At 39.2% G+C, this 18,379-nt stretch overlaps 1 protein-coding gene across 1 annotated transcript in view; it reads left to right on the forward strand.

Annotated features, from left to right (window-relative positions):
- The window catches only part of LOC103748814 (solute carrier organic anion transporter family member 1B2-like), a 63,008-nt gene extending 50,927 nt beyond the window's left edge, over nucleotides 1-12,081 (forward strand). Inside the window, exons 12-14 of the mRNA XM_008851601.2 lie at nucleotides 2,185-2,249; nucleotides 5,453-5,570; nucleotides 10,951-12,081. Coding sequence (XP_008849823.2) covers nucleotides 2,185-2,249; nucleotides 5,453-5,570; nucleotides 10,951-11,167 — 400 coding nt within the window. The 3' untranslated portion in view covers nucleotides 11,168-12,081. The remainder of the gene's footprint in view (nucleotides 1-2,184; nucleotides 2,250-5,452; nucleotides 5,571-10,950) is intronic.
- Nucleotides 12,082-18,379: the final 6,298 nt, after the last annotated feature.

The raw sequence follows: 18,379 nt of genomic DNA on the forward strand, positions 1-18,379 counted from the left end.
TAAAAAAAGACTATCACTCCCTATCTGTGCTGTCAGCCAAGCTGGATTCTTAGGTCTTACTTGAAATCATCTCCAGAAAGAATGGGATTGATAGATGATTGTCAGAAAAGAATATAACAGAGGATCGATTCAGATGTGATTTATTACATTAAGAAGACATCCCTCAGTGAGATAATAATAGTAACAATAATAATAAACACGCAGCTTCTTGAGACTCTTTTCTATGATAATTTCATTCTGAGAGGTTCATACAGTACTGAGATGCTTCTTATAAGAAGTGAGGCAGGATGATACTACAGTGATAATACCTGACCATACAATAATATGTGCAGAATATACATGCAAGTAAGTGCGCCTGTGAATGTGAGCACAGGTGGGATGCAAGGATGCAGCTAGGAATGAGTGTGAGCACATTTGTGAGTATGCATGCCTGCCAAGGTAGGAGAGTGTATGGTTGTATAAGCTCACTACTCTCTCAACACCTGTCATTTCTGAAAAGTTGCTGCACACTGCCAGTCCACTTTCAGGAAAGCACTTGTTTTATCTGCAAGTTCTTTCCATATCCTATAGCATTCTGAACCCTTGGTAAAAATATAAGTGAATTTCAAATATCAGTTTTCTTCCTGTGTTTCTAGTATATTGACCAAATCCACCCCTTGAACATCAACAGCACTGGGGTCAGAGAAATCAAGCAGACACAAGCTGCAGTCACTCTCATCCCCAAATCTCCCTTGAGACATATGATATGGAGAAAGGCATTTCAGTGAACAAGTCGAGTTCTCCTTTCAGATGACTTCTCATCTCACTAAGGAGGCAACGAACAAACAAGGACTTTGTTGACTCACAGGCACAGCTTACTGTTCCTTGGCTACAGTGTGCCCTCAGCTGAGCTAGCAAAGTGTCACTGTCCTTTACAGACCACAGCCAGGAACACTTTGCATTTATTTCCTTTCATGATAACTACGCTATTTTAACTTTCTATTATATATTACATTTAAACACTTTGCATTTATTTCCTTTCATGATAACTACACTATTTTAACTTTCTATTATATATTACATTTAAACTTTGCCCTGTTTCATTTTATAAGCTTCTTTTAAAGATATTTATTATTTATTTGTTTATTTAATTTTGAGAGTGCTTCACTATGTTGTCTAGGCTGCTCACAAACTCTAGTGCTCAAGCAATCTTCCTGCCTCAGCCTCCCTAATTGCTGGGGTTAGAAGTGAAAACATTTAAGAAACTTGGAAAAGGGTACCTCTCCTACAAGGACTAAGAAACAATTAAATGTAAAGAAAACAGAGGTTCAAAGTGCTAACACATGCTAGATCCTGGAGAAGAGACCATAAGTTGGATTTTTCAAAAAGGAAGTATGTTCACCAAAGCAGAGGCAACGTTTAAGCAAACAGCTCTTTCCTTAGACTGGCAAGGGGCTGTTTGTTTAGGTGAGCAAGGGGCTGTTTCTTTCACCAAGGCTTTTAAATGGTTGTGCTTCTCAACCAGCTGTGGGTTTTTCCATCTCAACCCCATTCTTCCACTGCTTCTACACAATTTCATTTCACCTGGTATGTACTGGGTTTCTACAGGACAGACACCAGAATACATAACTCTCTTGACTTTTCTTGTTATATTACAGAATTCATGTACTGCACTACTAGAACTCTCTGTTAATGTCCATTATAGAAATAAGGAGATGGAGATATTGACATCTAGATATAAGATCTGGGTTTTTTTCCCTCTGAGCTTTTAGGCCATAGGAGATCAGTGTCTCTACAGGCATTGTCTAAACTCTACTACAGCTTTGTTCAAAAGGATAAAAATATTTCACAAGGATAAAATGCAAAAATGTAGCCAGGAGTGGTGCCTCGCATCTGTGTTCTCAGCACTCTAGAAGGCTGAAGCAGGATTGTCATGAGATTGAGGCCAGCCTGGGCTACAGAGTCTCGAAATTGTTTTAAAAATGTTTGTTGTACTCTCTTGGGATCACTACGCAGTGCATAAGAGAATACTATGGCTCTGATAGTTGGCTTTTATAACACTGTAAGTGATAGCTTTCTGTGATGTGGGCTACTCAGTTAAGGGTTTTCCTTCAGTCATAAAGAAAAATAACAGTATTTCCATGTTGAACTCAACTTAGCACTTTGAAGAGGTCTAAATGTTTCTTTGCTTTTATCTCATTTCAGGAATGTACAACCTGAACTGAAATCTCTGGCAATGGGTTTCCACTCACTGATTATCAGAGCTCTAGGTATGGTAAATACACTGAATTCAGGATAGAAGATTCATGTAACTTAAAAGCTGAATATCGACAACTTCCAGTTATAAGAAATTTAAAAGGTAGAAGAATCATTTCTATAGGTAGTAGATAAAAATAGTAAGAGACAGAGGAAAACCCAGTAGCCTAAAGGAGAATTTGATTGTTAATTTGAAAGTCGGGGTTAGCCCAAAGAACCATCATGTCTGTATTACAAGTTATAACACAGAGAGTAGCTCCCAGAGTTCTTCCATTTTACTTAGGATTATTTCCTCCAAGTAGGCAGAGGGAGGGCCTTCTTTGTACACAGAAGCATTTCTAGGTAATGCTTCATGCAACTTGGGAGTCGTGGGAATATGGCCGATCCAAGGCTGTGCAGAACATAAACTGCCTGATTCTGAATGCTGGGGAGCTTTTATCCAAAGCTCAAAGTGCAAAAGAGAAAGCAATCCCACACTCTGGAATTCATCACCTGGGGTTAAGAGGACATTTAAATTGAAAGCAAGCTCGGGACAGTTCTAAATACTCAAATGAGGTAATTGGGAGAGATTTAGGAAAGCACCCCCTCCCTTATTATCATTTGCCATTTTTATCCCCAGAGGCCTGTTGCTACTTTAACAATTTCTGAGGTTTATAAATATTAAATGTTTATATCTAAGGAAATAGGGAAAAAAAATCACTCACCTAGGGATAGGGAAGAGGGTTAATTAGAGAAAACAACTGACAGAAAAAATAAATAGAAAGATGAACAAAATGTGGAGGGGCGGGTCCTTGAGACCTTCGCAAGCAAAAGAAAGCAGCACAGTTGGATTCCTAGTTGAGCTACCAGGGAGAAGAAATTGACCAGGACGTGCACATGGGGCAGCGCCTTGGATCCTCAGCGGTCAAAAAGAATCATAGATGGGGCAAGAAGGAGGGAAAGGAGGAGGGCTTGCTGCTCACTCACCTGCGCATCTCTAGGCTGGCAGCTCCCGTCCTGCTGTACAACCCCACCCCCACTGCAATGAGATCCCACTCTCCAAAGACCAAAGAAGGAGGGAAAGGAGGAGGGCTTGCTGCACACTCACCTGCTGTACAACCCCACCCCCACTGCAATGAGATCCCACTCTCCAAAGACCTGCCCCAGAAACCGAAGCACTGTGCAGTGAGTAGTTCTCCTGACAGGCTGCGGGACAGATTTTAAGAATAGAGGAATTGCCTCCAGCACTGGAAAAATCCAAAGAAGATAGGCTCTGGCCCTCCCAATTTAAACATTCTATGCTGTGTCTGGCACACGATCTAACGAAAGCTAAATGTTTCTAGATGCACAGTATACAGTAAGTACCAAACTTGGAAGTCACAGACTGTTGCCTTCAATCCAATACCGCTGTGCATGGTGAGACGTCTACAGAGCACGTGAAACAGAACAAATTAGCTGAAAATAAGCGACTATAAAATTTCTAATTCTAGTAAGGATCAAGACCTAGTTTCTTACCTAAAATATTTAACTTTTTTTTGTTCACACCAGCAGCGTTGTATAGGAAAGATAAATTGGCGCTAATGTGGCGCTCACTTCATTTCTCAAAGGGTGCCGCCAAGTTGTTTAAATCTGCGTATTTCTTGCCAATCTTCTCGGAGCCACTTTTCTTCAGCTACATTAATTAACCTCAGACACCACCAGTCCCTTTGTCAAGCTAAAATTTCTCACAGTCAGAAAACTGACTCTAGGGACTGAGATGACTCAGCAGTTCAAAGCGCTTGAGGCTCTTGCAAAGGACCTAGGTCTGGTTCCCAACATCCCTATGGAGTTGCTCACAACTCCAGCTCCAGGGATCTGACTCCCTTTCCCGGCCTCCACGGGCACCTGCATGCAACCACGCCCACTAAACACATAAAAAGTAATTAAAAATAAAAATGATCTGTACATAAAGAAACTGAGACTGATAAAAAGGAAATGGGATCAATAAAATTGTGATATCTGAATAATTGTCTTTCTTACATGAAAAAAATCTGAGACTCATTCATCAAAATCCAAAAGACAAAAAAGAACAAAATAAATCGTGAATAAAATGTTTATAAATACATCCTTCTAATGTCAAATTACTACTGATTAGAACTGAGTCAGTCTCAGGGTTGATTAAAATTGCAGTTACAACAAACAGACATCTGCTTCTACAAATATCACAAGTGCTCCCCAAAAGTCTGGAAATAAGAATTGTGTTAGACCAACCATGGAAGCCTTAGGTAGCATTACAATCAGAGCACACACAGAAACAAAACTGACTGTCCAGGTCACTTCAGAAGGTGTTTAAAGATGTGCAAAATCAGTAGAGAGAAAATGCTGCATCATGGGATTGATTGACAACAAGAAAAGAATCTGTGGACTCTGAACCTAGAAGCCAGCAGCACCCGTGACAGGAGCTTCACATTCTGTGAGGCTGGGCTCTTTGCTAGGGAGTGGGTCCTGGTGCTAGAGTTCTATTTTTAATGTTTTTATTTTTTTTAAATACTTGTAATTTTATTTACTTGTATGTATGTATGTGTGTGTGCCTCCTTGTCTGTATGTGCACCACATACATGCAGTGCACACAGAGGCCAGAAGAGGGTGCTGGATCCCTTGCAACCTACTCAAGTTGTTGCAACTTATTACAGATGGTTGTGAGCTACCTGACATGGGTGCTGGGAACTGAACTCAGGTCCTCTGCATCAGCAGCAAGAGCTCTTAACTGCTGAGTCATGTCTCCAGTCCTCATTTTTAGTTTTCTTAAAATAGAGTTAAGCAAGCACCTGTCTTTGTAGGATTGCAGCAAATGCTTTTTCTGTTAGCCAAAAAGTTATAATTCTATTCCAACTACTCTAGATTTTTTGCCAAAGAAAAGCATGGCATGTGGACCAACATATCCCCCATGTTTTACGACAAACAATCTGCTCTTTACTACCTAAGCTTTAGTTGATTTGTATTATAAAACAGAGTTGACAGTCATGTTATGCTCTTCTTTCTTTGTGTGTATTGGAAAAGGGAGAATAGATCAAAGATGTTTACGATATTACTGTATGATGTGACCTTGAAGAGTCTTAGTAGTATTCTTTTGCATATTTGCCAAAGAGTCCTACAAAATTTTTGACTTACTTTCTCCACAATGGATCCATGTAGAGTGCCACCCACCTTCATTTCAAGCATGTAATTTGGGTTGACAACTTTTCTTCCCATGTTGCAGGAGGAATTCTAGCACCTGTATATTTTGGGGCACTGATTGACAGAACGTGTATGAAGTGGTCCGTCAACAGCTGTGGAGCACGAGGAGCCTGTAGGATATATAATTCCACACTATTTGGGTGAGTTGTCATAAATATACTTCATCAGCTGCTTTTTCCTTTGACTATGTTAATTATTAAATGCTGTTTTCAAGATGATAATAAACTAATAATTAAAGATATAATATCCAATATTATATCAGGTGAGCTCATTTTAATAGTAGAAGTAATAGGAAATGTATCTTTATATTTTTACCTTTAGATTGAAGAATAATAAGTGCAAAATCATAAGCATAAAAGAGGTAGACGTTCCACTTTACATTTCTTTAGTGTGTGTGTGTGTGTGTGTGTGTGTGTGTGTGCGTGTGCAAGCACATATCTGTGTAAATAAAAGGACAGCTTGCAGAAATTGTTCTCTCCTTCCACTCTCTGGGTCCCATGAGTTCCAGCTCATGTCCTCAAGCTTGGCGATAATCACCTTTATCAGCCGAATCATCTTGTCAGACTCTGAGCTAGACTTGTTGCTTGATTCTTTTTTTTTGGTTTCTGAAAAAGCTCTGCTCATATCAAACCCACCGTTATCTCTGGTTTCTGAAAGAAGACAGGCAGGGGCCAATGAGGGTCTCCCTAAACCAGTGGGGAAAAAGAGAAAAATATTTGTATGCTCCTCTGTTCATGGAGAGAGCTATTTTGCACATGGCATAAAGACAACTGAATGGTAATTAGGAAGAACAAGTGACGATGACGTACCTTAGATAACAATTACTGTAAATTATGTATTGATCAATTATAGACTACAGATATTATAACTCATGGTATAATTGGTTTCAGTTGGGAAGCAAGAATGTGTAATTATGACCCAAACCCCCAAAACTGTAACAAAATAATATTTTAAAAACTCTACATAACAAAAATTATTTTAAGCAATATTCAAAGACAAAATACATATTAAAAGAAATCGGAACTAGTAATATAGTCACAAGAAAATTTACTAAATACATAAAGAGCTCTTAAAGAAAACAGTAAAACAAGCTAGGTGTGGTAGTACACACCTTTCATCCCAGCACTCAGCAGGCAGAGGCAGGTGGATCTCTGAGATCAAAGCCAGTCTGGTCTATATAGTGAGTTCCAAGACAGCTTGGACTATCTTGCTGAATACTCCATGTGAAGTTAAGAAAAATTTGCATTCCACTGCTGTTGAATGAAGCAGTCTGTAATAGATTGTAAAGTAATTCTGCCATTGATTTTAGCTGTGTCCTTCCTGATTACTCTGATCAATCCATTCATTTGTGATAAGAATTTCTGAAGGCTTTACTCCATATATTTTGATGCTGTTTTTAGGCTGCTTTCAGAATTGTTACATTTTCTTCTTAAAGGTATGAGAGAATCTTTTGTCATTGTGTGAGGTTCTTTTCTGCTCTGATTTTTGTTTTGTTTTGTTTGTTTTGAAGTCTGCTGTTTGAAATCAACAAAGCAATCTTCTTTCGATTGTCGTTAGTACAGTATGTCTAAATCCAGTAAACCTCATTCCTGTTTTCGTCTTCCACACTTTTTCTGCCTGTTTTTGAAAAATTTTATGTAATTCCGTTTTCTCTCTTTCGTTAGCCCATCAGTTGTACTTCTTGTGACAAAGTACTTGAAATCCGGCAGGGGGTGGATATAACAGGGGTGCAGATAGGAGACAGTGTCTAAATATATCAAAACTATTGTATGAAATTCACAAAAAATCAATAAAAAATAAAAATTTAGAGCCTACAATACACATTTTAAAGAAATATAATAAAATAAATATATGATGAATATATAATCAAATGCATTGTTGCTATTATTTTGAACTAACTTATCTGCTAGACAGGTTAAAAATAAAGAAAATGAGAACTTTTTATCATGTCTTATTCTTTCTCTGATGCTCTTTCTCTTTTCATACCCGAATTTCCGACCAAGTTGAGGATTTACAGATGCTCATCAAATCATGTGGGCTGTCTTTAAAAGTTCACGGTAGGAAAAAAAAGAAGTTCACTGTGGGAGCTGGAAACATAGCTCAGTAATACGAGCACTTAGTGCCCTTCCAGAGAACTTGATTTTGAGTCCCAGCACATCAGGCAGATCACAACCACCAGCTCTAGTGGCCCTCGTCTGGCTTCCACAAGCACCCACAAACATGAGGCATATACTCACACGGACACACACACACAAATAAATACATTTTTAAAAATTTTAATTTCAGGGCTGGAAAGATGGCTCAGCGGTTAAGAACACTGAATGTTCTTGCAGAGGACCCAGGTTCGATTCCCAGCACCCACATGGCAGCTATGAACTGTCCTTAACTCCAGTTCCAGGGGAATCCGATACCCTCTCTGACCTCCGTGGCATTGCATGACATGGGTGCGCTCACATACATTCAGGCAATGCACTCATACACGTAAAATAAATAAATAAATAAATAAATAAATAAATAAATAAATAAAATGTTTAAAAAATAAATAAAATAACATGAAAACCAATAAATAAAATATTTCATTTTTAAAAATTTCACTGTTAGCTGAAAATATTATGTTGAAAATGCACTTAGTACCCCTTGATTAATCTACTTAAGATTATAGCTTAGGATAGTTTATCTCAAATGTACTGAAACACTTAAATTGGCAAGATCATTTAATAATAAGCTTATTTTACAATAAAACACTAAATAGCTCATGTACATATACAGATGGGTGGGTTTTGTAGGTGTGATGGGATATGAAAATACAAGAAAGAAAACATGCTAGTGACCCATTATCTAGTAGAGAATTGAATGCTTACCCTGGCTAGAGTGTGGCTGACCAGAAAGGGCAACTGCCTGCTGCTGCCCAGTATCATGAGAGGGTCATACTACACCTTATTAACCACAGGAAAGATAAAAATTCAAAATTCAAAATATGGTTTCTGGTGTATGTTCACGGCATTGAAAAATTGAGAACTTATAAGCCAAGACAGCATTGATTGAAGACCATTTCCATATCATTTTCCATCTCTCTAAAGAGCAACTTTTTTTTTTTTAAGCTTTTAGAATTTTATTAGAATCTTAAAGAAAAATCTTCAGGGCAGGTGAACTGGTCATCTTGACAGCTGTCCTGAGCAGGTGAATAGTGGGAAGAAGGAAAGAAAGCCATGGAGCCAGGCAGGTTTAGAGCCTGCATAGAGGTCAGACGCATGGCTCACTCGCAGCCACATGGCAGGGAGAAGGAAGCTTTAGAGAAAAAGTGAAGAAATACAAGATGCTAGGGGAGCCCAGAGCCTTAGAGAAAGCGTGTTTAGAAAGGACTATGAAGAAGAGAAGGAGAAATGGACAGACCTACAGAGACCTACATGGCCGTGGCTGGTCTGGAAGTTCTGCCAGAACATCTTTCTTTTGAAGCCGGGGATACAGCTCAGCAGTTAAGAGCACTGGATGCACTTGCAGAAGGCCCAGGTTCGAATTGCAGCACCCACATGGAAGCTAACAACCATCTATAACTCCAGTTCCAGGGGATCTGACACCCTCTTCTGGCCTCCACGGGCATTGAATGACATTGGTGTACTTATACACATGCAGGCGATACACCCATATACATAAAATAAATATAATAAATACAAGTAAAATATTAAAGAACATCTTTCAACACTCCTTGCTAGGCAGGTCTGTCAGCAACACATTCTCCCAATGTTTTTTTGTGCCTGAGCTTTCTTTATATTTCTCTCCATTTTATACAGGGTCTAGCAATGTTATCCAGGCTGATCTTGAACTCTGGGGCTCAAAGGCTCCCCCAGCCTCAGTCTCCCAAGTAGCTAGAACTGCAGATCCATGCTGCCATGCCTGGGTCCCTATTTCAGTTTGGAGAATAATTTCACAGAGTACAGAATTATAGGTTGATAGGATTTTTTTCTTTCAGTAATTTATTTTACTCTATGTATATCTTCTTTTCAGTTCTGTAGAAAAGTCAAACACAACCCTTACCTCCTGCATGTGTTTTACCCATGACCTCTTTCAGGATCCCGTTTTTAGCTTTGCTATTCTATAGTTTGAAAAATGATGTGTGAGCTGCGGTTTTCCTAGCATTTATCTTGCTAGATGTTCTACGAGGTTAATGGATCTGTGGCTTAATGTCTGACATTGACTTGGAAAAACTACCAGTCATTATTATTTCAAGTCTATTTTTCTTTTTCTAGCATGACCATTTTACACACGTTTTAGTTGTTCCAAAGTCATTGAATAGTCTATTGCTTTTTTTCCTCTTTGACTTTCAGTTCTGGAAGTTTCTAGTTAGGTGTCTTCATATTCAGAGATTCTTTCTAAGGCTGAGTCCTGGCTGCTAAGCCCATCAAAGATGTTCTTAACTTCTGTCACCATTACCAATCCCTAGTGTCTGGCTTTGGCTGCCCACCTGTCCTGCATGTCTCCACTTTGTCTTAGATCCTTTAGCAGGTTAATCATAGTTACTTCATATTCATTCTAATAACCCCAACATCATACATATGTATGTTTGATTTTGAAGATTGGTTGTTCTCTTCAAACCATGATTACTTTTTCTTTCCTTTTGGTGTGACTTCTGATTTTTCTTTCTTGATAAATAGACATAAACTGCTGTGTTAAAGAGACTACTATAAATAATCCTTTAGGATTATGATCTAAGGTGTAGGCAAAAGGATATATTTCTTTTAAAAATATTTTATTTATTAATTTTTATTTTATGTGTATGAGTGTATTGCCTGCATGTGTATAAGTGTACCTGTGTTGTGCAATGGCTGTGAAGATCAGAAGAGGGTGTCAGATCCCCTGGAACTGGAGTTACAGATGGTTGTTAGCTACCATGTGGGTACTGGGACTCAAACTTGGGTCCTCTGTAAGAGCAGTCTGTGCTCTTAACCACTGAGCCATCTCTCCAGCCCTAGAAGGATATATTTCTATAGTTCAATGATTAAGTCTTGGTCTTTTAGTGAGCCTGGATCTCTAGATTGCGAATGTCAAACATCTATCCTTTCTGTAGGTAGAATACGATGACTGGGGGAAAAGATATGGATATTTCTCTTCCTCATTTACAAGGTTAGAGTCAACAGAAGTTGAATTTCTGTGCCTTGACAATTCTTTGCTTTTTTGTTTGTTTGTTTGATTGGTTGGTTGGTTTGGTTGTTGTTGTTTTGAGATATGGCCTCACTGTGTAGCACTGGTTAGCCTGGAACTTCCTGGAGCTTTCAGAGATTTGTCTGCCTCTACCTGAGGAGAACGGGGATTAAAGGCATGAGCCATCATACCCAGCTATAATGATTCTTTGGAAACAATCCCAAACTCTTTATGCCTCAGTAACTAGAATCCCTAGAACTGTTCCTTTCATATTTTATATATAATTCACTTTTTTCACTTTAAGTTCTGCATACTGGAGATGAATATCATAAGCTGTACCATATAACATAAAATAATCTTTTTTTCTTTCTCCTTTCCCAGAACTGTTTACTTGGGTTTGTGCACGTCTTTAAAATCTGCAGTACTTGTTTTATATGTTATATTCATTTATGCCATGAAGAGAAAATATGAAGGGAAAGATACCAAGACACATGAAAATAGTGAGAAAGTCCCGGATGAAACAGACCCAGAATCCCTACATAATAATGGATATCACTGTGTGCCTTCTGCTGCAGCCAGCCATGAAACACGTATGTAAGGGCAGGAAAAGACGCTTCTGCTGTTGTGCTTCCCAAAAACATTGTACTTGTATTGACAATTCCCACATCAACATATGGTGGAAAATGAATAACCCTATGAATGCATAACAAAACAAACTACAAGTCCAAAGGAACGGGAGCATCATGGTGAGGGCATAGCTTTGCATCTGAGGTTAGCATATGTAATCCATGCAAATTTAGAATGAGAAACTTGGTTAGTATACAATAGAAAAACTACAAATCAAAAGGAACGGGAGCATCATGGTGAGGGCATAGCTTTGCATCTGAGGTTAGCATATGTAATCCATGCAAATTTAGAATGAGAAACTTGGTTAGTGTACAACAGAAAAAAAAATATTCGCTTAATTAATCCTGACTCGGTAAAATGAGTGACTATAAAATATATGGCGGTACAAAAGAGAGAGAGAAATTCATTGGCTATGTAAGGAGAAAAGTGAGGTGTTTCTGAAAATCAAAGTTTGGATGGCGTGTTCAAGCCCAAGGTCTCACATGATGATTTTTACAGTCCTTCATGATACCATCTGGTGTTCATGTCAAATCATGTTTCACAGACTTATTAATTTGAAATTATGTCAACAACTTCCTCTTCCCATGTGCTGTTATAACACCAACGAACCATGTACGTGGTTCTTCATCAGTATTATGATAGAGCTGTATTTAAATTACAAGCTCCGATTGTCATAAAACAAACCATAGGATGTCCTTTTGTCAACTATAGAAGTGGATTTTTAAAAAAGACTTCAACTGGAGAAAGCAAAGACCTGGAATAAATAAGCCTTCACGCCCCTGGCCAGCTCTCTGGGACAAGTGTCTGCAGCCTATCACAGATAAGAAATCAGCTCTCACCATTATATAATGTTTTATTTATTCCTTTCATGTGTACAAAGAGATATCTCTCCTATCACTCAAAGCAAGATAAGCAGGAGAGTGAACGAGACCAAATATTTGACTATTGTATTTTCTAATAGCATTGGATCTAGTATAATGTGCTAGAGGTTACACTTTCCATGTTCTCATAGGTTGACATATTTTTCTGCTTGCATTAGAATCACCTGTTGTATTAGTTACTTTTCTGTTGCTGTGAGAAATACCCCCACAAAAGGCAACTTAAAGGACAAAAGCATTAATTTGGCTCGCAGTTCTAGATGGATGGAATCCATCACGGTGTGGAAGACATGGTACCAGACAGGGAAAGCAGGGCAGCAGGAGCAGGAAGCTAGCTGATCACATTTCAGCCACACACAGGAAGCAGAGACAGAGAACAGGAAGAGAGGCCAGGCTATAAACCCTCGAATCCCCTCCCAGTGACATACTTTCCCTAGCAAGATTCCACCTTCTAAAGGTTCCATAATCTTTCCATCAGAGCCACATGGGGACTCACATGTTCAAATACATAAGCCTATGGGGCTACTTTTTCATTCAAACCATCACATCTGTGAAAATTAAAATTACATATGCATTTATATACATATATGCACATATAGCTATTTTATGTACATATATAATCTTTAAAATCATAATTTTGCTTCAGAGATTTTTGTTCAAGGCATCTCTGCTGTAGCCTGATTACGTCCTTTGGGAGGTAATTCCACACACACGTGACCGGAACCTTTCATGGAGGAGAAAGTATACACAGATAAAGTCTAGAAGACAGAGCACATCAAAATCATACAACATGGATGCTTGCTAAAGGATGACAACTGGCCAACAACAAGTTGTACATGTTAACTGTCTCAGGCCACAGAACTGAGAAAAGATTTGTTAACCATGCACACAGATGTTGGGGGGAAATCTCACATGCTGGGTTTGTGAGTTCCATTCTTTTTCAGAATGTCTGTAAGAAATGGTAAATGGTCTATAATAAATCCTTTTTTAATAAAAAAAAAAAAAGAAATCTAGCTTGTTTTTGTTTAAGTGTGAGGAAAATTTTATTTGCATTTCAAAGAACTCCATGGCAGGCAAGCTGTAAATCTCAGCAGCTCTCTGGAAGAGGAGGAGGGAGAGGAAGGAGGGAGAAAACTATGTTGTTTATAGGCAGTCACATGCCAGGGGAATGGTAGTGTATCTTCAGAGAAAAAGGATTAAGTTCAGAGTGTCCAAGAAAGGATGCCCAGACCATGGGAAGACTCCAAAGGAAAAAGAGAGAGAAGGAACAGGGAAAGTTATGCTCATCTTTGAATTATATATATATATGTTATTAATCCTAGGGTTGGAGCTTATGGATCACACCAGGAATCTATGCACATACAAGGCAGAGACAGGAAGATTTCTGTGTGTTTGAGGCCAACTTAAGAGCACCAGCTGCTCTTGAAGAGGACCCAGGGTCGATTTTCAGTACCTACATGGTGGCTAACAACTGTCCATACCTCCAGTTCTAGGGGTTTCAACAACCTCTTCTGACCTCCATAAGCACTGCAAGACACTTAGGCACTTACATACATGCAGGCAATACACTCATACACATAAAATAAATAAAAATAATAAATAAAACACTTAAAAAAGGATCTTCTCTGCCACAGCCTGAGCCACCGTTAGTCTTTGGGTATAAAAAATGTTTAGAAGGCAGTTTGACAGCATGCTCATTTAGTACAACAATAGTGGGTTCCCCCCTTAGATCCTTGCCCTCCACTCACAGGCTTTTCACCACGTTTATGGTATCAGGTATGGTAACCCCTCCCGTGGGATGAACCTGAAGTCCAATCACAAAGTGGTTGGTTATCTCCAAAGAAGAATATTTAAGTGGTAGAATTTCAGTGAATCACTGAGGGCCTCACCATCAGTCCTTCTTTAGACCATGCTCCACAGAGTTTTATTTTCCTGAGGAAGAGATTCTCCTGAGGGAGACTGAGTGGTAAAAAGAAGGGAGTTCCAGACAGAGAAACTGAAAGTGGAAGAAAGCAGATGGGCAACAGCCAATCTCAGACTGAGATTGCTCAGACTGATGTTGTGTAGCATAAACAAACCAATCTAAATAAAACCAAATGCAGGGAGAAGGGTGATTTGGAGTCTAAAATATATTTGGAGAAATTTTAATCATCTTACTGTCACTGGAAAGCAATTAAAATTACTTGTACTCCTTATCCTAGACTCTCAAGCAGAGAAATAGATGAAATACAGCAAGACATATTTTTCTGCTTGCATTAGAATCACCTGTTGTATTAGTTACTTTTCTGTTGCTGTGAGAAATACCCCCACAAAAGGCAACTTAAAGGACAAAAGCATTAATTTGGCTCGCAGTTCTAGATGGATGGAATCCATCACGGTGTGGAAGACATGGTACCAGACAGGGAAAGCAGGGCAGCAGGAGCAGGAAGCTAGCTGATCACATTTCAGCCACACACAGGAAGCAGAGACAGAGAACAGGAAGAGAGGCCAGGCTATAAACCCTCGAATCCCCTCCCAGTGACATACTTTCCCTAGCAAGATTCCACCTTCTAAAGGTTCCATAATCTTTCCATCAGAGCCACATGGGGACTCACATGTTCAAATACATAAGCCTATGGGGCTACTTTTTCATTCAAACCATCACATCTGTGAAAATTAAAATTACATATGCATTTATATACATATATGCACATATAGCTATTTTATGTACATATATAATCTTTAAAATCATAATTTTGCTTCAGAGATTTTTGTTCAAGGCATCTCTGCTGTAGCCTGATTACGTCCTTTGGGAGGTAATTCCACACACACGTGACCGGAACCTTTCATGGAGGAGAAAGTATACACAGATAAAGTCTAGAAGACAGAGCACATCAAAATCATACAACATGGATGCTTGCTAAAGGATGACAACTGGCCAACAACAAGTTGTACATGTTAACTGTCTCAGGCCACAGAACTGAGAAAAGATTTGTTAACCATGCACACAGATGTTGGGGGGAAATCTCACATGCTGGGTTTGTGAGTTCCATTCTTTTTCAGAATGTCTGTAAGAAATGGTAAATGGTCTATAATAAATCCTTTTTTAATAAAAAAAAAAAAAGAAATCTAGCTTGTTTTTGTTTAAGTGTGAGGAAAATTTTATTTGCATTTCAAAGAACTCCATGGCAGGCAAGCTGTAAATCTCAGCAGCTCTCTGGAAGAGGAGGAGGGAGAGGAAGGAGGGAGAAAACTATGTTGTTTATAGGCAGTCACATGCCAGGGGAATGGTAGTGTATCTTCAGAGAAAAAGGATTAAGTTCAGAGTGTCCAAGAAAGGATGCCCAGACCATGGGAAGACTCCAAAGGAAAAAGAGAGAGAAGGAACAGGGAAAGTTATGCTCATCTTTGAATTATATATATATATGTTATTAATCCTAGGGTTGGAGCTTATGGATCACACCAGGAATCTATGCACATACAAGGCAGAGACAGGAAGATTTCTGTGTGTTTGAGGCCAACTTAAGAGCACCAGCTGCTCTTGAAGAGGACCCAGGGTCGATTTTCAGTACCTACATGGTGGCTAACAACTGTCCATACCTCCAGTTCTAGGGGTTTCAACAACCTCTTCTGACCTCCATAAGCACTGCAAGACACTTAGGCACTTACATACATGCAGGCAATACACTCATACACATAAAATAAATAAAAATAGAAAAAGGAGATGAAGTTCTTTCCAAAAAAATAAAATAAGGCAAAAGTATAATTAAATTCACATTGAACATGGTTCAATGAAGACCATAGCCAAAATAGTCAAATCATTGGTGATGAAGTCAAACTTGAAATTCTCTGAAAAGGACCAAGATGCAAACAGAGAAGGAAGAATTTAGAGGGAAAACTAGGACACCAGCCTGAGAAATCTCTCTGCAACACAAAGGAGAATTCAAAGAGTGGTTAGCGGAAGAGGTGGAAAAAGAACCCCTTTCTCCTGGAAATAGAGATGAACAGATGTGATAGCGCCTTTCCTCCTGAGTCAGGCCGTCACACTTTCATCCGCTTTTGTGTGATGGACCCTTTAACACATCCTTTTTCCTGAAATACTATTTTTTTGCTTGTAAGAATTTCTGGTTGAATTCAGAGCATAGGTCTTACTGAATGGTAATTTGCTAACACGGTAGTTTTACATTTACTGCTGGCTGTTTGATCACCGTCTCATGAGCTCTGGGAAAGGAGGAATGGAATTCATTCTCATTCATAGTATTAATCACTATGGTTCTCTAGAGATGGAACCAAAATGATGCATCTATAGTAAACACATCATTGCATACGGCTTATGAATATGGAGAGAAAATATGAGCTCACCAGGAGGGAGTTTATTAAGGAAACTGTCTTAAGCAAACCGGGAGGCTGGGAACTCATAGACACACCCCCTGTAAACTGGCATCCCAGGGAGGTCAGGGTTTTGGCTTACTCCCAGCTCAGATGCCTCAGAGGAGAGAAGGCAAAGGTGTGACTCTCAGTTGAAAGCTAAAGGCTGGAGAATCCAAAGGAGACTCTGGTCCCAGGGCCAGGGAACCCAGAGTTCTGGACAGACCAGTACAGCACCAGGGAAGTGGCAGGCTTGCCTTTTGTCTGACCATTTAGTCCATCCTGGCCCCTAGCCACATGGATGGTGCCACCCACATAAAGAGTGCATCTTCTGCGCTCGATTGGCCAGTTTATTGTCAGTCTGTCCCGAGACTGTCACAGACACAGCCTGAAATAATGTTTTACAGTTCTCCAGGTATCCATTAATCCAGAGAGGCTAACAGCTTAAAGGAACTGCGACACCCATTGTTACCTGCCCAGCATCTAGCTCAGTGCCAAACACACAGATGTTCAGTTCTGATTTTGTTTGCACCTGATTAGTTTTTAATGAAGTAAGGAATAGAACAATCTAATTCAAAAATATAAGTCTTACAAATAAGAACTGAGAACAAAATGCAATAATTTAAAAAGCTACATTAAAATCATGGGGTTGAGGTGATTCTAATTTTTTAAAAATTTTTCTTTATTTCAAAAAGAAAAACTTAAGATCTAAATTGGAGTGGAAACAAGAGACCTGTCTTTGAACTGCCATCTAGGTGCTCATACAGAAGACAAAACATTTACAAAGCAGAATGTGCGCTTTGGGAACTCACAAAGTGGAGACATACGTGTGTGACCCATGCTAATGCATAGTTGATAAATAAGTTTATAGCAAGATACAAATGTTTGTGTTCATTCAGAGGGACCATGATCACCTCCCTGTTTCAGTTTCAGTACATGTACCTCTAGAGATTTTTAACCAAAATAAAATCACTCCCGATTGATGATAGGAAATTTGGCAGCTGGCTGTTGTCATTTGCCCTCTGTGCTTTCTATCAAACCTGAAGAGACAGTGCTTGCAACCTGGAACCCAAACACCAGCCTGACGAGAAGGTGATTATGTGAGTAAGGTACTTCCAATGAAACCACAGAGCACTCGGCCCACTAACCCACAAACTCACCTATCTCCAACCAATCTCCATTATAAAATCTGATTCAATACCAAGTTCCATCTCTATAGCATTACCATTGGGAACCAAGAGTTAGACTCCAGGGGCTAGAGGATGGCTCGGTGGTTAAGAGCACTGGCTGCTCTTGCAGAGGACCCGGGTTCAGTTACCAGCACCTATATGGAAGCTAACAACCATCCGTAACTCCAGTGCCAGGGGATATGATGCCCTCTTCTTACCTTGGTGGGCATTGGATGACATGGGTGCACTTACATACATGCAGGCAGTATACGCATACATAGCAAATAAAATAAAAATAATAAATCAAATTTTCCAAAAGACAGACTCCAGTGTAAATGGAGGAGGTAATCTTAACAACACTCCACTTTGAATTTCAATCATTTTGTGGTTTTTCGTCTGGCTGTGAGAACTGAGTCATGGGACTCAGGCATGTGCTCTACCACTGAACTATCGTGTCTAACTCCAACACTTTTTAAAAGTAGGGGCTTGCTTCTTTGTTTTGGTTTTTTTACTTAAAAAGTTTATTGAGAATTTCATACATGCATATGAGGTGTTTTGATCAAATCCATACTCACTCCCTCCCTTCCAACTACTCCCATATCTCCCCATCACTTTTTTCTGACAACTTCATGTACTCTTTCTTTTTTTCCATGGGGCTTTTTTTCTTTCTCTCTTTCTTTCTTTCTTTCTTTCTTTCTTTCTTTCTTTCTTTCTTTCTTTTCTTTCTTCCTGGCCTTCCTTCCTTCCTTCCTTCCTTCCTTTCTTTCTTTCTTTCTTTCTAAATGGGTC

Source organism: Nannospalax galili, unplaced genomic scaffold, assembly GCF_000622305.1.
Source record: "Nannospalax galili isolate Female #2095 unplaced genomic scaffold, S.galili_v1.0 scaffold1086, whole genome shotgun sequence".
NCBI classification, from domain to species: Eukaryota; Metazoa; Chordata; class Mammalia; order Rodentia; family Spalacidae; genus Nannospalax; species Nannospalax galili.